The 19793-nt window shown below is 64.4% G+C and overlaps 1 protein-coding gene across 1 annotated transcript in view; it reads right to left on the bottom strand.

Annotated features, from left to right (window-relative positions):
- Positions 1-19793, bottom strand: part of HSPG2 (heparan sulfate proteoglycan 2) — a 40299-nt gene that overhangs the window by 6397 nt on the left and 14109 nt on the right. Inside the window, 60 exon segments of the mRNA XM_052792563.1 lie at positions 206-304; positions 380-488; positions 567-676; positions 753-852; positions 929-1073; positions 1160-1244; positions 1516-1632; positions 1726-1873; positions 1963-2075; positions 2152-2418; positions 3058-3155; positions 3239-3434; positions 3517-3777; positions 4566-4745; positions 4836-5028; positions 5109-5290; positions 5884-6018; positions 6093-6236; positions 6328-6466; positions 6549-6700; positions 6783-6921; positions 7006-7157; positions 7241-7379; positions 7463-7614; positions 7697-7835; positions 7933-8084; positions 8166-8304; positions 8560-8717; positions 8918-9056; positions 9320-9471; positions 9607-9745; positions 10094-10248; positions 10325-10463; positions 10556-10701; positions 10789-10924; positions 11011-11153; positions 11989-12129; positions 12217-12339; positions 12535-12594; positions 13245-13425; positions 13835-13935; positions 14017-14127; positions 14218-14444; positions 15264-15350; positions 15421-15548; positions 15636-15749; positions 15866-16096; positions 16208-16288; positions 16367-16459; positions 16913-17104; positions 17181-17321; positions 17415-17503; positions 17599-17648; positions 17731-17817; positions 17895-18022; positions 18104-18217; positions 18301-18412; positions 18496-18614; positions 18692-18871; positions 18951-19127. Of these exon segments, the coding sequence (XP_052648523.1) occupies positions 206-304; positions 380-488; positions 567-676; positions 753-852; positions 929-1073; positions 1160-1244; positions 1516-1632; positions 1726-1873; positions 1963-2075; positions 2152-2418; positions 3058-3155; positions 3239-3434; positions 3517-3777; positions 4566-4745; positions 4836-5028; positions 5109-5290; positions 5884-6018; positions 6093-6236; positions 6328-6466; positions 6549-6700; positions 6783-6921; positions 7006-7157; positions 7241-7379; positions 7463-7614; positions 7697-7835; positions 7933-8084; positions 8166-8304; positions 8560-8717; positions 8918-9056; positions 9320-9471; positions 9607-9745; positions 10094-10248; positions 10325-10463; positions 10556-10701; positions 10789-10924; positions 11011-11153; positions 11989-12129; positions 12217-12339; positions 12535-12594; positions 13245-13425; positions 13835-13935; positions 14017-14127; positions 14218-14444; positions 15264-15350; positions 15421-15548; positions 15636-15749; positions 15866-16096; positions 16208-16288; positions 16367-16459; positions 16913-17104; positions 17181-17321; positions 17415-17503; positions 17599-17648; positions 17731-17817; positions 17895-18022; positions 18104-18217; positions 18301-18412; positions 18496-18614; positions 18692-18871; positions 18951-19127 (8359 nt within the window).

Below are 19793 nucleotides of genomic sequence, written 5' to 3' on the forward strand. Positions count from 1 at the left end.
TCCCTGGTATAGTACCCAGCCTCATGGCGCTGTCATCAGGGTGCTGCCAACCCCGTGCCTGCGTCCCCAGGGTAGCCCCCAGCCATGTCCCCATCTCCCCAGGGTTGTCCCAGCCCCATGCCCATCTCCCTGGGGCAGTGCCCACCCCGTGCCCATGTCCCCAGTGCGGTGCCAGCCCTGTCCCTGTGTCCCCGGCTGCGCTTACCCTCAGTGCACCTCTCCCCAGCCTTGCCCAGGTGGCAGCGGCAGGTATAGCCCTGCCCGTCTGGCCGGTTGACGCAGGTGGCATCAGCCCCGCACGCCTCTGTAGGGTGACAAGCGATGAGCACCCATCCGGGGAGGGACACTGGGGTGACATCCCCGTGGGGCGGGCACCTACCTGGGTGACAATGCAAAGCCTGCGAGTACTCGCAGTTGCTGCCGGTGAAGCCGTGGGGACAACGGCAGACGTAGGTGCCGCTCTCGGCGTCCTGGCACACGCCACCGTTCTAGGGGGGGATGACATGGGCATCAGCAGTGGGTGGGGATAGGTGGGGATGGGTGGGCATCACCCCCACCATCCTCACCTGGCACGGCCGGTCCTGGCAAGTGGGACAACTGGTGACACCGTGCGCCTGCAGGTCCATGTCCCCAAAGGCCACCTCCTCCCCTTGGATGCGGAGCTGGCGTACGCAGCCTGCGGAGGGATGGAGATGGGGGTGACATGGCGCTCAGCCCCCCACCCCGGTGCCCCCCAAAAACCCATCACTCACCCATAAAACCACGGCTGAGCCCTGTCTTAGCCACGGTACCAAAATCAGGGTACCCCCCCAGGTACAGCTCCTCGTTCAGATCCAGCCCTTGAAACTTCCCCTGTGGGCACAAGTGGGTGGGCACCACCTCCAGCACCCTGACCCCCACCCAATACACATCACCCCCCCCAAGATACCTGGGAGGTCCCGTTAACTGGGGGGTGCCCGTCCAGCGCCAGCGAACCCCGGGTGAGGTTGCGGAGGAGACGGACGGTGTGGTACTCGCCCAACCGCAGCGGCGTCGGATGCCGGATGGTGGCCATGCCCGAACCGGCATCAAACCTTATTTTTTGGGGGTACAACAGGTGTGGGTGGGTGCTGGCACCCATCTCCCCCCTCCTCCTATAGCACCCATTCATGGGTCTCACCTAAATTCGGGGCGGCCACCCACCAAACCGAAGGAGATGAAGTCGGCACCGCTGTTTTTCCGCTGCCCGTTGTAGAGGAGAAGCCCTGCAGGGTGGCGGTGGGTCAGGCAGGATGGTGCTCACCCCGGGGGGGTGTGGATCACATCCTGAGGAACCCCAAAACACCCCCGGGATGGAGGAGAAACCCCCCAGAAGTTGGGGGGGAGCTTGGTTGAATAGAGAATGGGAGCTAAAGGAGGAAGAGGGGAGGATGGAGGGAGGGATGGAGAGGGAAGGGAGGAGGAGACGATGGAGGCGACATAGAGGGGACATGGGGGGGACACATGGGGGGACACAGGGGTCCCGTCGGCGCTCACCATCAGCAGCGTCAGGTCGGAAGGTGATGAGGATCTCGAACCTCTTGTAAGCATCCTTGATGGTGGGCAGGGGGAGGAAGGAGCGGGGCGTCTGCCCAAAATAGGGGACCAGGCGCTCTGTGGGGATGGGGGGGTCAGGAGAGGTTGGGGTACATCACCCCCCTCCCACCAACACCCCGTCCATCCATCTGTCCGTCCGACCATCCTCACCTCGGACCTTAAGGACATAGTAAGCTGTCTCCTGGCCGCGGTGGTTGGCTGCGGCGCAGGCGTAGACACCGGCGTCCTCATGGCGCACACCTGGCAGCGTCAGGACGTTCCCTTCTGCCTTGGCACCTACCGGCAGCTCCCCTTCCAGCTGCGGCAGAGCGGGGTGGGGGGGTCAGCACCCATAGGGTGGCCCCACCCCCCACCCTGCACCCCCATCCCTGCATCCCTCCATCTCACCTTACTCCAGGTGATCTCCGGCACCGGGAAGCCGGATGCCAAGCAGGGCAAAACAGCTGCCGAACCCACCGAGACCTCCTTCACCTCCGGCTGCCCGGCGATTTGGGGGGCGGCTGGGGATGCACGGAGGTGTCACCACCCCGTGGTGACACCGTCTGTGTGTCCCCAGCTTCGTGTCCCCATCCTCACCTTGCACGTGGAGGATGACGTGGGACTGGACGGTGCCCACACTGTTGGTGGCAGTGCAGCGGTACTGCCCGGCGTCTGCCCGTTCTACCCGTTCAATGGTGAGGGTGCCGGCGCGGACCAGCACCCCGGGTCGGATACGGCCCCCCACTTTACTCCAGGTAACGTGGGGACGGGGTTCACCCAAGCCCAGGCACTCCAGCTCCACCGCCGTCCCTGCCAGCACTGTCTGCACCGCCGTCCGGATGTTGATCAGGGCCCTGGGGAGAGCTTGGAGGGGGGGACAGCGGGGTTTTGGGGTGCCCCCCTGGCATGGGAGAGGCATCGTGGTCTGGGGTGCCAACCGGAGGAGTGAGAGATGGGGAGAAATGGGGTCCTCATGGGCATGGGAAGAGTTTGGAGGTGTTGGGGTGCCCATATGGGGAGAGATTTGGGGTATCGGGGTACTCATGGGCATGGGGAGAGATGGGGGGTACCAGGGTGCTCATGGGTGTGAGGAGAGATTGAGGGTATTGGGGTGCCCACAGGCATGGGGAGAGATTGGAGGTATCGGGGTGCCCTCGGGCATGGGGAGAGATTGGGTGTGTTGGGGTGTCTGCAGGCACAGGGAGAGATTGGGGGTGTTGGGGTGTCTGTGGGCATGCGGAAAAATAGGTGGCTATTTGGGTGCCCATGGGCAGGGGAAGAAATAGGGGATATTGGGGTGCGTGGGGGTGGGGGGAGAGATGGAGGGTACCAGGGTGCCCATAGGTGTGGGGAAATGGGGGCACCGGGGTGCCCATGGGGATGGGGGGATGGGTCAGCAGGTGCCCCTGGGTCTGGGGAAATGGCGGGTCCCAGCGTGCCAGTGTTCATGGGGGACAGGTTGGGGGGTGCCCGCGTCCCCCGGTGCATGGGTGCTGCTCCTACCCTGGACGGTGAGGGTGGCCCTGTCCTCCGCCTGCCCGCCTGGGGCGCTGGCCTGGCACACGTACACCCCCTGTGCCCCCCACGCCAGCTCCGGTATCCTGCGGGGACACAGCCGGGGTGTGGGACCCCACGGGGGGAGCAGGTGGGGGGTGATCCCACTGCCCCATCCCCCACTCCTTACCGCAGCACCCCGTCCCGCACGCTGTGGGTGGGGGGCAGCTCCCCGCCATCCTTCAGCCACTCCAGACGTGCCCGGGGGTCCCCCGAGACAGTGCAGGCAAATTCGGCGGTGCCACCCACCCCCTTGACGAGGCTCCCCGGTGTCACCTGTACTGTCAAGGGACCGCTGCCGGCGTCCCCACTGTCACCGGCATCACCTGGGGGGGATGCAAAGCCCTGATGGTACCTGGCGGCACAGGCATCCCCAGCGTGTGGCATCCCCATTGAGGGGGGGCTCACCATGGACAGCCACGCGTGCGAAGGTCTCGGCGGTGCCGACGCGGTTGGTGACAAGGCAGCGGTAGGTGCCGGCGTCGGCGGGCAAGGCTGGGCTGATGCGGAGGAGGCCGGCGCGGTAGATGGCGCGTGCCGAGAGGCTGCCGTTGACCTTGTCCCAAGTGTAGACCAGCGGCGGGGTGCCATGGGCCAGGCACTGCACCTGCAGCGCATCACCGGCACGCACCGCGGTGTCCTCCGGCAGGCTGGTGGCATACGGTGGTGCTGCAGGGAACGGCCGGTACCATCAGCACCCGACCGCAGCCGGGATGGGGCAATGAATGGGTCAACAGGGCGAGGAGGGCATCGGTGGGAGGGTCTGGGTGGAGATGGTGGTGGGTGTGTGTTGGGATGGACCAGAGATGGATGAATCCACGAGGAAGGGATGGATGGAGGAGTTAGGAGATGGAGAGATGGGCATGGACTGGGATGGCTGAGTGATGGATGAATCCACCAGGAAGGGGTAGATGGAGGAGTTAGGAGATGGAGAGATGGGCATGTACTGGGATGGCTGAGTGATGGATGAATCCACCAGGAAGGGGTGGATGGAGGAGTTAGGAGATGGAGAGATGGGCATGTACTGGGATGGCTGAGTGATGGATGAATCCACCAGGAAGGGGTGGATGGAGAGGCGTGAGAGGAGATGGAGACATGGGTGTGAGCTGGGATGGCTGAGTGATGGACGGATCCATGAATAGGGGATGGATGGAGGACAGAGCAGAAGTAGAGATGGATGTGCACAGGGATGGGACAAGTGGATAGACACATCCATGGGAAGGGCTGGATGAAGGAGCTTGAGAGGAGATGGAGAGGAGGATGAGTGCTGGGATGGAGTGAGGATGGATCCATGAGGAAGGGCTGGATGGGAGGGTGGGAACGGTGATGGAGATGGCCATGTGCAGAGGAAGGACGGAGAGGAGCCAAGGATTGGTGATGGCAACAGCAGGGGCGAAGGTGACAGTGGAGATGGCAGCAGGGACCCAGGGGAACCCCAAATCCCACTACCCCCTTACTCTCCACGTCGAGGGTGATGAAGACCTCAGCGAAGCCAGCAGGGCTGCTGGCATTGCAGATGTACTGGCCCGAGTCCTGCTGTGCAACGCGGGGGATGACCAAGCTGCCGTTCACCACCCGGTGCTGCCAGGGCAGGGGTGCCCGCAGCTTCGACCACTCGATCCGGGGCGCCGGCTCGCCTACAGGCAGTGCCAGTGCCCATCACCGTGGCGTCAGAGTACCATGTCAGGATACCCCTCCTCCACCACCATCCTCCATCCTCCCTGTACCTCTGGCTGTGCAGTGCAGCGTGGCGGTGTCCCCGGCCACCACGGTGACAGCGGGTGGCGCGGTGACCTCGGGGGCACCAGGGTGCCGCTGTGCCGTCTCCACATTGACGTCCACCCGGGCTTGTGCTGAACCCAAGGCGCTGTGCGCCGTGCAGACGTAGGTCCCGGCGTGCTCTGGCTTGGCCGGTGAGAGCTGTGTGGTGAGGGACAGGGTGCATGGTGAGCACTGGGCACCCACCAGATCCCCGCGGCACCCCAGGGTGCCCCGCTCACCTGCAGGATGGCCTGGCTATCCATGTGCAGCAGCATTTGGTGTTCCACCTTCTGCCGGGAGCCCAGCCGGCTCCACCGCACCAGTGGCCGTGGTTCACCCCGGCCAAGGCACTCCAGGCTGAGGGATTTGCCCTCCTTCACCGTCACGGGGCCCGGTGGCATCACTGACACTGTGGGGGCACCTGGAGAAGGAGGAGGACATCAGTGTGGGGATGAGGATACCACCACTAAGGACGTTAGCATGGCAACGGGGACAGCATCACCCTGGGGGCACCTGGAGCATGGGGAGGACATCAGCATGGGGATGGGGGATGGGGACAGGGACACCACCACCCTAGGAGCATCTGGAGCACATGATGGAAATGAGGATGGGGACACAACCATCCCAGGAGCATCTGGAGCCCATGGAGGACATCAGCATGGAGATGGGGACATCACAACCCCAGGGGCACCTGGAGGACATCAGTATGGGGACATGGGCACCACCACTCCAGGAGCACCTGAAGCATGGAGACGACACGGGCATGGGGACATGATCACCCCAGGGGTATCTGGAGCACATGGAGGACACCAGCATGGGGACAGGGACAGGGACACCACCACCCTGGGGGCACCTGGAGCACACAGAGGACATGGGGACGGGGATATCACCACCCTAGGGGCATCTGCAGCACACGGGAGACACCAACATGGGGATGGCGATAGGGACACCACCACCCTGGGGGCATCTGGAGCACATGGGGACAGGGACAGGGCCACCCCGGCCACCTCGCACCTTGCACCAGGAGGTTGACGACGCTGCTGGCGACGCCGAAGCGGTTGGAGGCCACGCAGTGGTAGGCACCCTGGTTGCCCACGTGGGCGCCGGTGATGGAGATGACCGAGCCATTGGTGCTGATCTTCACGTTGTCTGGACAAGGAGGAGCCATCAACACCAGGGCCACCCTGGGGACCGCGCCGGGGCCACCCTGGGGACCACCATACCTTGGAGATGTTGGCCAGGTCCCATCCGCCAAGTGACGTTGACAGGCCGGGCACCGTCGTGGACACGGCACTTGAAGGTGGCATCCTCGCCTGGTGCCACTGCCATGCTGTGCGGGTCGATGGAGATGATGGGGCTCTGCAGACCTGCAGGGACAAAGGGACAGGGAAGCCACCAAGGTCACCCATGTCCCCCATCTCCCCCCGGCATCCTCCCTCGCCCTGTGACCACACTCACGGTAGCTGGAGCTGTCACGGGAGGTGACGGTGACAGTGATGGTGGCCTCGCGGGAGACGCTGCCTGTGTCTGCCCGGCACACATACTCCCCCGAATCGGCCACCGAGAGCTGTGACAGCCGCAGGCGGGACCCCGAAACCTGGGGACACATGGCAGGGGGTGGTGGCATCAACCGGCCACCCATGGCCACTGTCCCCCACCCTGCCCCTGTCCCCACCTACCTGGTGCTTGGCCGGGAGGGACCCACCACGCTTGTACCAGGTGATGGTGGCCTGTCCCTGTCCAGCCACCACACAGTCCAGGTCCAGGGTCTGTCCCTCAGTGACAGAGGATGCTGAGGACTCGATGCGGATGGGCGGTGCGACGCCAGTGGCTGTGCGGACAGAGTTAAGGGTAAACATCCCCACCGGTCTCTGGCACCAGAGGGGACCTGTCCCCTGAAGGGTGGCACTCACGGTGGGATGGGTTGGCTCCATCATCGATAGTGACGATGAGAGACGTCTCCTGCGTGACGCCGCCCGATGTCACCCGGCACACATACTCCCCCGAATCGGCTGCTGTCACCTGGGGGATGCGCAGGCGGGTGCCTGACACCTTGGAGGGGACAATTTGGGGACAAGTCAGTGCCAGAGAGCAGGGGATGACACAAATTCAGGGTGAACGCCCTCTGTGCCCTACCTGGTGGCTGGTGGGCAGGGAGCCACCGCGCTTGTACCACGTCACAGTGGCGGGGCCGGATCCTGCCACCACGCAATTGAGATCCAGGATCTGTCCCTCAGCGATGGCCGAGGACGAGGACTCGATGCGGAGGGGCTGGGACACTCTGGAGGCTGGGGGGGACAGGGAAAGGGGACATTTGTCACCGAGGTGGCACCCGTCTGTCCCCAAGCACTGCCTTCTTGCTCGCACTCACGGTAGTAGGTGCCCATGCCACCGGGCACGGTGACGATGACAGATGCCTCCTGCGTGACGGTCCCCAGGGTCACCCGGCACACATACTCCCCTGAATCAGCCACCGCCACCTGGACGAGGCGCAGGCGGGTCCCCGACACCTGGAGAGGAGAAGTTGGGGACACATCAGTGGCTGACGTGGGGCTGTGCCCTGCGGGGTGATGCCACCTCCCTGGCATCCCACCTGGCTGTTGGGGGGCAGAGCCCCCCCACGCCGGTACCAGGTGACATGGGGGTGACCCTGTCCTGCCACCATGCAGTTGAGGTCCAGGGTCTGTCCCTCGGTGACGGCAGCGGACGAGGTCTCGATCCTCACTGGTGGCGTGACGCCGACGGCTGGGAATAGCAATGGGGTCAGCGGGGGCAGCCACCGTGTCCCCATCGTGTCCCCATGTCACCTCCCACCCATCCCCGGTACCATAAGAGGAGCCAGCGCCGGTCTGGATGGTAACGATGAGGGATGTCTCGTGCGTGACACCACCCGATGTCACCCGGCACACGTACTCCCCTGAATCGGCCGCCGTCACCTGGGGGATGCGCAGGCGGGTGCCTGACACCTGGCGGGGGTGACACACATGAGAAGGGGGACACAAACCCCTCAAAACCCCCCAAAAATCCCTTTTCCATCCCAAAACGCTCCTCTGGTGTCCCTACCTGGTGCTTGGCTGGAAGGGACCCCCCGCGCTTGTACCAGGTGATGGTGGCCTGTCCCTGCCTGGCCACGATGCAGTTGAGGTCCAGGGTCTGTCCCTCAGCCACGGAGGAGGATGAGGACTCGATGCGCACAGGGGGGGTGACACCAATGGCTGGGGACAGAGATGGAAGGGTCACCTCAAGAACCGTAGCATGGTCCTCCGGTCCCCTGTCCCCTCCCGGTCCCCACTCACGGTAGGTGCTGGCCCCGCTGGGCTGGACCATCACCATGATGGAGATTTCCTTGGTGGTGGCCCCACTGGTCACCCGGCACACGTACTCGCCCGAGTCAGCCGCTGTCACCTGCAGTAGCCGCAGCCGGGAGCCAGACACCTGCGGGGACAGGACATGGGTCACTGGGACCACTCAAGCTTGCAAGGGGCCATCATCGGTTGCACAGGGCCATCTGGGCTTGCACAAGGCCACTCGAGCTTGCACAGGGCCACCTGGACTTGCATGGGGTCACTTGGGCTTGCATGGGCCACCAGGGCTTGTAAGGGGCCACCAGGGCTACTTGGGCTTGCACAGAGCCATGGGTCAACCCCAACCACCCCCTGGGGGACATCTCCCTCCTGGTGAAGCACCTACCTGGTGCTTGGCCGGGAGGGACCCCCCGCGCTTGTACCAGGTGACGGTGGCCTGTGCAGGGCTGGCAATGACGCAGTTGAGGTCCAGGGTCTGGCCCTCGGCCACGGGCGATGACAAGGACGAGGACTCGATGCGCAGGGGGGTTGTGCTGCCTGGGGCTGGGGACCGAGACAGGTTAGAGACCGTGGTCACCACCACGTGTGACCCTCCAACGGACACCAGGAGCCCGGGAAGTCGGGATGGGCACACACATGGGTGGCTTCCCCGGGGAGTGATTCATCCCAGACCCGGATACACCACAGGGCAGTGCCACCCACCCATGGGTAACATCCCGTGTCCCCTCCCGGTCCCCACTCACGGTAGGTGCTGGCCCCGCTGGGCTGGATTGTCACCATGATGGAGGTTTCCTTGGTGGTGGCCCCGCTAGTCACCCGGCACACATACTCGCCTGAGTCGGCCGCTGTCACCTGCAGCAGCCGCAGCCGGGAGCCAGACACCTGCGGGGACAGGACATGGGGGACACAGGGACCATTTGGGCTTCCGTGGGGCTGCTGGGGCTTGCATGGGGCCATGTGGGCTTGCATGGGCCACCTGGGCTTCCATGGGGTCACTTGAGCTTGCATGGGACACCTGGGCTGGCATGGGCTACTCGGGCTTGAATGGGGCCACCAGGGCTTATAATGGGCCACCTGGGCTTGCACAGGGCCTTGGGTCAATCCCCACCACCCCCTTTGGGGACATCCCCCTCCATGTCCCCTACCTGGTGCTTGGCTGGGAGGGACCCCCCGCGCTTGTACCAGGTGATGGTGGCCTGTGCGGGGCTGGCAATGACGCAGTTGAGGTCCAAGGTCTGGCCCTCGGCCACGGCGGAGGACGGGGACTCGATGCGCAGGGGGGTCGTGCTGCCCGGGGCTGGGGACCGAGACAAGAGGGTGACACCAGTGACCATGGCAGAGTCCCACCGGCAAGGGCACACGAGACATGGCTCAGTGCCATGGCACATGGGGACCCCCGCGCTGGCACTGTCACCCCCCTGTCCGCACTCACGGTAGGCGCTGGCCCCGCTGGGCTGGATTGTCACCATGACAGCGGTTTCCTTGCTGGTGGCCCCACTGGTCACCCGGCACACGTACTCGCCCGAGTCGGCTGCTGTCACCTGCAGCAGCCGCAGCCGGGAGCCGGACACCTGTGGGGAGGGGACACGGGGGACACAGGGGCCATTTGGGCTACCATGGGGCTGCTGGGGCTTGCACGGGGCCACTTGGTCTTGTATGGGGGCCACTGGGCTTGCACAGGAACATCCAAGCTTGCACAAGTGCCACCTGGGCTTGCATAGAGCCACTTGGGCTTGCAAAAGTGCCAGTTGAGTTTGCATAGGCCACCTAAGCTTGCATGGGGCCACCTAAGCCTGCATGGGCCACCTGGGCTTGTATTGGGCCACCTGGGCTTGCATGGGGCCACTTAAACTTGCATGGGGCTGTGGGTCAACCCCCAACCACCCCCCTTGGTGACATCCCCCTCTGGTGTCCCCTACCTGGTGCTTGGCTGGAAGGGAACCCCCACGCTTGTACCAGGTGACGGTGGCCTGTCCCTGCCCAGCCACCACGCAGTTGAGGTCCAGGCTCTGTCCCTCGGCCACGGTGGATGAGGACGCCTCAATCCGGACAGGGACACCTGAAGCTGGTGGCCCTGGGGGGAGGATGGAGCCGTGACCACCCGTCTGGGACCAGCATGTCCCCCACTGTGCCACCGAGCCTGGTCTCACCGTAGGACGAGCCGGATCCAGCCACGACGGTGACAATGACAGATGCCTCACGCACGGTGGTCCCCAAGCTCGCCCGGCACACATACTCCCCTGAATCGGCCGCTGTGACGTGGGGGACACGGAGCCGGGACCCCGAAACCTGGGGTTGGGGACACGCATCGGTGTCACATAGGAGGAGACAGGGCAGGATTTGGGGTGCTGCCCACGCTGCCTGCGCTGCCTGTGCCCTACCTGGTGGCCAGCGGGCAGGGAGCCACCGCGCTTGTACCACGTCACGGTGGCGGGGCCAGATCCTGCCACCAGGCAGTCAAGGTCCAGGGTCTGTCCCTCAGTGACAGATGGGGACGAGGACTCGATGCGGACGGGCGGTGCTGTCCCTGCAGGGAGGAAAAGGGGGGACACGGGTGGGTTGCAGCCCCCTGAACCCATCCCCGAACCCCGCCGGCATCCCCCACCAGCCTCACCTGGCACCACTGCCACCTCGATGGCGGCACGGGCCGTGCCGGCGGCGCTGGTGCCCACGCAGAGGTAGATGCCACCGTCGGCCACCGTCACGGTGGGGATGACCAGCGTGGCGATGTCGGCGTGCTCAGCGCGGGACTGCGGCATGAGGGTGGGCGTAAAAGGCAACCTTGGTGCACCCACATCCCCCCAGGAGCACCCAAGGGTGCCAGCACCTGGCTCACCTGTGGCGGTAGGGTGCCCCCCTGCTTCTCCCAGGTGATGGTGGCGGTGGGTGACCCCGAGACCCGGCAGTAGAGTCGCACCGTGGAGCCCTCCTGCACCTCCGTCCGCTCTGGGCTCACCTGCACCCGGGGTGTGCCAGCAGCTGTGGGAAGTAGGGGGTCAGGGCAGCGCTGGAGGGGTGGGGGCAATGGGGGTGATGGGGACGATGGGGGTGACATGAGTCATGCAGAAGATGAGGATGATGGGGACGATAGGATGATGGGGATGATGGGGGGGATGAGGGACAATAGGGACAAAGGGGGTGAGAGGGACAATGGGGATGATGAGGATGATGGGATGAGGGACAATGGAGACAATGGGTGTGACAGGGATGATGGGGGATGAGGGACAATGGGGATGACAGGAATGATGGGGGATGAGGGACAATAGGAACAATGGGTGTGATGGGGATGATGGGGGATGAAGAGGATGATGGAGATGATAGGGGTGACAGGGATGATGGGGACAATGAGGGTGATGGGGATGATGGGGGTAACAGACAATGGGGGTGACATGATGGGGACAATGGGGACAGTGGGAGTGATGGGGATGAGGGGGATGGACGATGGGAGATGACAGGGATGATGGGGATGACGAGTGTGATGGTGATGGTGGGGGTGATGGGGATGATGCAGACAATGGGGATGATGGGGACAATGGGATGATGGATATGAACGATGGGGATGATGGGGGTGACGTGGATGATGGGGACAACAGGGGTGACAGGGATGATTAGGACAATGGGGGTGATGTAGATGATAGCAGTGATGGGGATGATGGGGGTGACAGGGATGATGCAGATGATGATGATGATGGGGACAACGGGGGTGACAAGGATGATGGGAGATGATGGAGATGATGGCATGATGGGGATGGGGATGGACGATGAGGACAATGGGGACAACAGGGATGACCGGGATGATGGGAACGACACTTACCTTGCACATGGAGGAAGGCCCGCGCCGTGTGCTGCCCGGCGCTGCTGCGCGCCCGACACGCGTAGTGCCCCTCGTCAGTGGGCTCAACGGCGCTGAAACGCAGCGTCCCACCATGGACCACCGCCCGCGGCGGCAGCGTGCCTATGGGGACACGGCCCAGTGTCACCCCCAACAGCTGTGTCCCCAGGCCCGGTGCTGGTGTCCCCCCCATCCCTGGCGGACACCTACCGAGCCACTCGAGAGTGGGCGGGGGGTTACCGGCAACCACGCAGCGAAACTCGGCCGGCTGCCCCGGTGCCACACTCAGCTGTGCCGGCTCCACGGCGGCGGTGGGGGCGGCGGCGGTGCCGGCTGTGGTGAGACCCGGGGAGGGGGAGAGCTCAGGGCTCGCCGGGGCCCCCCCATGGCACTGGCCCCAGCTGGTGGGGGCAGTGGGAAGCAGGGGGGTGGCGTGGCACGGCTGGTGGTGGGGTGCGCAGTGGAGCCCTGGCATGCAGCGGGTGCGGGGGGTGGGGAGCACGTGGACCTCCCCCCGCCGTGACTTACCCGGTCTGTGCCCCTCCATAAACTCAACGGGCCCATAAAACATCTGAGTCTTCGAGGGGGCTGCAAGAGGGCACGGGTCTCAGGGGAGTGTGCCCATCACCCCAGCGTCTGGGCGGCTAGCCTGCCCATCGCCCCCGTGTCTGGGTGCCAAGCAAGGCCATCACCCTAGCATCTGGGAGCCAAGTGTGCCCACCACCCCAGTATACAGGTGGTGAGCGTACCCATTGCCCTGACACCTGGGCGGTGAGTGTGCCCATTGCCCCAGCGTCTGGGCACCGAGTGAGCCCATCACCCTGGCATCTGGGCACCAAGCGTGCCCATCACCCCAGCATCTGGCTGGTGAGCATGCCACAATCGTGCCAGTGATTTGGCACCGAGCATGCCTGTCACCCTGGCATCTGGGCACCAAGCGTGCCCATCACCCCAGCATCTGGCTGGTGAGCATGCCACAATCGTGCCAGTGATTTGGCACCGAGCATGCCTGTCACCCTGGCAGCTGGGCACCAAGCCTGCCCATCACCCCAGCATCTGGGCACTGAGCGTGCCCATCACCCTGGCATCTGGGTTCTGATTGTGCCCATCGCTCCAGCATCTTCATGGCGAGCATGCCCCTTACCCCAGCATCTAGGCACCAAGTGAGCCCATCACCCCGGCGTCTGGGCACTGAGTGTGCCCACCACCCTGGCGTCTGGGCACCCCTGCGGGCTCACCCTGGACATAGAGTGTGGCAGTGCCCTCGTCCATGTCCAGCATGTTGGAGCCGGTGCAGACGTAGACACCGGCGTCCTCGGGCCGCACATTGCGCAGGGTGAGGATGCCGTTGAAGTCCACGGCGCCGGCTGGCAACGTCCCGTGGTTCTGCCGCGTCCATACCAGGGTGTAGGCGGGTGACTGGTGGGGAGAGAGGGAGAGGCCTGAGGCCATGGGGATGGGCAGGCAGTGGGGCAGGGCACCTGCTGGGGAAAGAGGGGATGGGGGGGGTGGCTGTATGCCCGTCTGGGCACCCGCAGGGGAGAGGTGGTCACCCAGGGGTGTTGGTGTGTCCCATAGAGCCACGTAGGCACCCCAGGGTGTTTGGAGGGGTCTGTATGGCTGGATGGGCACCCAAGGGTGTCCCTGTGCCCTGCATGACCCCATGGGCACCCATGTACCCTGCATGGCCCCACGGGCACCCAAGGGTGCTCACGTGTCCTGTGCGACCAGGTGGGCATCCAGGGGTGTCCCGATGCCCTGCACACCCCCACGTACACCCAAGGGTGCCCACGTGCCCCCCGCTGCGCCGTGCCCCCCCTCAGCTCACCTTGCTCTTGGCAGTGCAGACAAAGGTGACATCGGCCCCAGGCTTCACCCGCTGCACCCGCTTCTCCTCCACGGTGACGGTGATGGGTTTGCCGGGGGTCTCTGCACCGAGATGGGAAAGCTGAGCTCCGCTCGTCCCCCCACTCCGTGTGTGTGTCCCCCACCTCGGTGACAACGACCTACCGGTAACAATGACCTCGGCGCGGCTGGTGTTGCTGTGCCGTAGGTTGCGGCAGGAGCAGACGTAGACGCCGGCTTCAGAGGGCTGGATGCTGGCAAAGTGCAGCTCCTCGCCTGGGGGGGGACACGTGGGTGACACCCCACATCCCGTCCCCCCACCTTGGGGACACCATGGTCCCCCCCCCTCCCTGAACCACCCAATACCTTGTCGCCGGCTCTGGGCACCTTCGGGGAGGGGTCGCCCATCTTCTCGCGCCCAGTGGTAATAGAAAGGGGGGTCACCGCTGGCCTGGCACCGCAGGGTGACGGCGCTGCCCTGCGCCACTGTGGTGCGTGGCGGGTGGATGCGGACGGCCAGCGGGAGCCGGGAGCCCGCCGGGACGCACGCCTGCCCGCGCGCCGTGGGGTCACCCGTGTAGCCAGGCGCGCAGCTGCAGGGGAAAAGGGGGTGAGTGTACGGCGGGGTGGGCACGGCAGGGGTGGGGCTATAGGAGGGTGAGCGTATTGGGGTGCATATAGTGGGGTGAGCCCATTGGAATGGGTATATTGGGGTGACTATATTGGGGTGAGCACATCAGGGTGGGTATATTGGGGTGAGTATGTTGGGGTGAGATATTGGGGTGAGCACATTGGGGTGGGTATATTAGGGTGCGTATATTGGGGTGAGCACATCAGGGTGAGTATATTGGGGTGAGTATATTGGGGTAAGCACATTGGGGTGGGTATATTGGGGTGGGTATATGACGGTGAGCCCATCAGAATGCATAAATTGGGATGAGCTTATGGGGTGAGTACATTGGGGTGGGTATATCAAAGTGGGTATGTTGGGGTGAGCACATCAGGGTGGGTGTATTAGGGTGGGTATAGCAGGAGAACATTGAGTATGTCAGGGTGGGTATATTGGGGTGAGCACATTGGGGTGACTATACCAGGGTGGGTGTAAGGGTGAGCATGTTGGGCTGGGTCTATCAGGGGAAGCCCATCAGGGTGACTATACCAGGGTGTGTATATTGGGGTGAGTATATCGGGGTGAGTATATCAGGGTGAGCACTTTGGGATGGGTCTATCAGGGGGAGCACATCAGGGTGGGTATATCAGGGTGAGCCTGTCAGGGTGGGTATGTTGGGGTGGGTATAAGGGTGAGCCCACGGGGGTGGGTATATCAGGGTGGGTATATGGGGCTGAGCATATATATATATGGGTATATGGGTTTTTTGGGGATGCCAGCCACCCCCCGCCACAGGCCTCACCGCTCGCAGTACTGCCCGGCGTAGCCCGGCTCGCAGGCGGTGCAGCGGTACCCGCTGCCTCCCAAACTCTCGCAGGTCCTGGAGAACCTGTGGGGACAGTGTGAGGTGGGGGGGCGTCCCCTCCCCGGCACCCCCCTGCCCCAGCGCTGGCACTCACTGGTTTTCAGGGTACGGGAGGGGACAGGCGCAGGGCTGGCAGTCCTCAGGGGTACCAGCGGTGGCATCCCCGTAGAAACCGGGGGCACATTGGTCACAGAAGTCCCCTGCCGTGTTGTGCAAGCATCCCTGGGGACGCACACACACAAATATTGGGGGTGCACGGCTGGGATGAGACCCCAGCTCCCCCAAAACCTGCTTAATATAAATACTTACGGAGCAGACGCCGCTCTCGGGGTGGCAGCTCTCCGAATGCCCGTTGCACTCACAGAGCTCGCAGTGCCCCAGGTACAGCCCCCCGCCGGTGCGGGTGTAACCAGGCGCACAATCCTGCCAGGGGGGAAAAAAAAAGGGGGGGGTGTTCAGTGTTGTGACACCCCTTCCCCCCCAAAAAATATCCCTGGGAAGGGGGGGGTGATGATGGGGGGGTGATGCTGGGGGCTCACCTGGCAGGACAGCCCGTGGTAGCCGGGGGGGCAGCGGCATTCCTCCACTTCAGGGGCCGGGGGGAGGCCGGGTTGGGGGGGCACGGCCATATCCATGGCGACATCGGCGATGCTGGATGCGGCCGTGCTGGTGGAGTAGGTGGCTCGGATGAGGATCTCATCCAGGTCGGCCAAAGCCATCAGGAGATGCTCCCGCGTCGCCGGTTGCCCGTCCGGCCGCTGCCAGTATTGCTGCAGGCAGAGAGGGGTGTCAAGGGCGGGGGGGACGGACACACACACCCCAGCTGGGCATGTCGTGGGGATGGGGGACATCAGGGACAAAAGCCACCCGCTCCCTCCTACCTCCCGAAAAATGATCTCGAAGGCCTGGGGGGTCCGCGGGGGCAGGTCGGGCTGGTATGCCACCAGCGTGATGTCGTTGCCCTGTGGATATGGGGGGGGTCAGGTAGGGGGTCCCCGGTGTCAGCCTGTCATCCCCCCCCAGTCCAGGCACCCCCATACCGTGATCTGGATGTCGGCGTCAGGCAGGGGTGCTCCCTGCCCCCCTGGGGTGTAGGTCAGGGTGTAGCGGAGGCGCCCGCCATAGGAGCCCACCTGCATGGGGAGATGGGGTGGGGATGCATCCCATGGGATGGGAAGGGGAAGGGACAGGACAGCATACGGATAGGGATGGGGATGGGAAGAGGTTGGGGATGGGATGGGGATGGGGAAAGGGAAGAGGAAGAGGATGGGGAGGATGATGGGGATGGGGAAGGTGATGGGATGAGATAGGGATGGGGAAGGGAAAAGGGGGAAGAGGGAAGAGGGAAGAGGAAAAAGGAAAAAAAAAAGGGGGAAAAAGAAAAGGGGGAAAAAGAAAAGGGGGAAAAGGAAAAAGGAAAAAAGCAAAAAGCAGGAGATGCAGGAGGCTGCACCCACTTCCCCCTCCACCAGAGCTGTGGGGCGAGCAGCCAGGGGTGCCCACGGGGAGTGGGTGCAGCCGTTGCCAGGCTGGGTGCTCCTGCGGGCACCCCTGTCCCCTGGGGCGGGGCGGGGGCACCCCATTACCTTGTCCCCCTGGTAGGGGGGAGGCAGCTGCCAGTAGTAGGAGTCGGGGGGCAGCTCCCCAAAACGGCTGTAGGTCAAGCGGGGTTGGGGGGTGCCCGGCTCCACCCCGAAGCCGGTGCCCACCCGGGTGCTGCGCTGCCGGTTCACCAAGGCAAATCCCTGGGGATTACCGGGACCAAAGGGCGTCCGGACCTACAGGATGGGGATATGGGTGAGTGGGGTCGGGGACATCTGGGGACAGCCTGGGGACTTCGGAGGGGACACTCACGGTGCCGCGGGCGTAGGCGGTGCTGGCGCAGTGCTGGACGATGCCCATGCAGAAGCAGGGCAGGCAGCCGGCCGGCTCGCTGGCACTCAGGTGGAAATGGTGGGGACGGCAGGTGGCACAGCTGGGACCCTCCACGTTGGCCTGGGGGGAGTGGGGGGGGGACGGGGTGGGTGACATGGCCCTGTCACCTCCTCCCAGGGCTTGGGGACATGCTGGGAGGGGGGGACGACTCACCTTGCAGTGGCACTGCCCGTCAGCGTCGCAGCCCTCGCCGATGCTGCCGCGTGGGTCGCACTGGCACTGCACGCTGGGGACGCCCGGCTCTGCGGTGGAGTGGGGGGGGACAGCGGTTAGGCACGATGCCCCCCTCAGTGCCACTGCAGGGGACACTGCCTCGTCCCCTCCCCACGACGCTCACCTTGGCATGGCTCTCCCCGCAGCGGGTCCCCCACATACCCAGGTGAGCACCTATAGGGGGGGTACAAAAAAAGCCAATGAAGGGGGGGTTGCACCCCAGAAAACAACCCCCCACCCCGGGTTCCCCTGGCACCTCTCGCAGAGACGCCCGCTGTGTCCAGGGGCGCATGCGGTGCAGGTGGGCTGTCCGTCCTTGTCCTCGAAGCAGCTCTTGGTCACCCTGCAGAGGGGACAAGGGGATGGGTGAGACCCTGTCCGTGTCCCCAGGAATGTAGGTGACCAGGTGGTGGCACCTACTGGGTGTCACCGTGGGGTCCATGGCAGGGACAGGGCTGGCAGTCGCCCGGGGTGCCCCGGGTAGCATCGCCGTAGTAGCCGGGTTGGCATTTGTCACATTGGGCGCCCTCCGTGTGATCCCGGCAGCCCTGCAAAGGAAGGGGGGGTGATGGCATTGGTGGCACTGCCATGGGGGTCCCTGGGGTGTCCCCTCACTGTCCGCAGCTCACCTGGCAGACGCCATTCTCAGGGTGGCACTCGCTGGCATGGCCGTGGCACTGGCACGGCTCGCAGGTGCCCAGGTAGAGCCCGGTGGTGCTGCGGGTGTAGCCGGTGTCACAGTCCTATGGAGGGGACAAGGGGACAGGGGGGTGGGCCACCACTCGGTGTCCCAAAGGCCGGGGTGAGGGGACACTGAGGGTCTCACCTGGCAGGAGGCACCGCGGTAGCCGGCTGGGCAGGTGCAATCCTCCACCTCCAGTGCCGGCGGGCGGCCGGTGGCGTGTGGCACTGCCACGTCCAGGCTGACATCAGCTAGTCTGCGGGGCAAGAGGGGATGTCCCCACCGCTCTGCCCACCCGCACCCCCATGTCCCCAGTTTCCCCTCCCCTCTCCCTGGTACCTGCTCTCCTCCGGTTCATCCGAGTAGGACGCCCGGATCATGAAGAGGTCGATGTCGGCCAAAGCCATCAGGAGATGCTCACGGGTGGCATCGCGCCCATCCGCTCGGCGCCAGGCACGCTGTGGGCACAACCAGGGGGTGACCGCTGTGTCCCCAACCCCATCCTGGGGTAGGGGGGACACCCGCCGGTCCTCACTTCACGGAAGGGCACAGTGACGGCAGTGGGGACGCCAGATGGGGGGTTGGCATCAGAGAAGTGCTCCAGGAGGATGCCGTTGCCCTGCAGCAGGACGTCGGGCTGGCGTGGCAAAGGTTGGGCGCCCGCTGGTGCCCGGTGCGTCACCGTGTAGCGCAGCTCACCACCGTACGATGTCACCTGCAGGGCGGGATGCAGCTAGGCTTAGCCGGGCTTGGGGACGTCCACCTTGTCCCCCAGCCGGCCCCGGCGCTGGCACCTTGTCCCCGGCGAAGGGTGCGGGCAGCACCCAGTAGTAGACGTCACGGGGCAGCTCCTGGAAGGCGGCGAAGAGCAGCTCCCGTGGGGAGGAGAAGCGGGCACGGTCACCCACGGTCCGTGTGCCGGCCAGGTTGGCCAGGCTCAGTGGCGGTGTCTCCTCGGCGGTGAGGAGGACCTGGAAGGGGAGCGGGAAGGGGTTTGGTGGTAGGCATGGCACAGCATGGCATGGCATAGCACAACACAGCACGACATGACACTACATGGTATGGCACAACACGGCACAGTGTGGCACAGCAAGGCATGGCATGGCATGGCACAATATGGCACTACATGGCATGGTGCAGCACTGCATGGCACGGCCTAGCAACGCATGACATGTCACAGCACGACATGACATGGCACAGCATGGCACAATATGGCACTACATGGCATGGTGCAGCACTGCATGGCACGGCTTAGCAACAACGCATGACACGTCACAGCACGACATGACGTGGCACGGCATGGCGTAGCACAACATGGCACAGCAAGGCATGGCACTCCATGGCACTACATGGCATGGCACAGCATGGCATAGCACAACATGGCACAGCATGGCACTACATGGCATGGCATGGCATAGCATAACATGGCACGGCGTGGCACAGCAAGGCATGGCATGGCGTGGCACAGCAAGGCATGGCATGGCGTGGCACAACATGGCACTACGTGGCATGGCATGTGGCAGCATGGCACAACATGGCACGGCATGACACTACATGGCATGGGAAGGCATTATATGACACAGCATGGCATGACATGGCAAAAGATGGCAATACATGGTACAGCTTGGCATTGCACA

This window comes from Harpia harpyja, chromosome 7 (genome assembly GCF_026419915.1).
Source record: "Harpia harpyja isolate bHarHar1 chromosome 7, bHarHar1 primary haplotype, whole genome shotgun sequence".
Taxonomy (NCBI): domain Eukaryota; kingdom Metazoa; phylum Chordata; class Aves; order Accipitriformes; family Accipitridae; genus Harpia; species Harpia harpyja.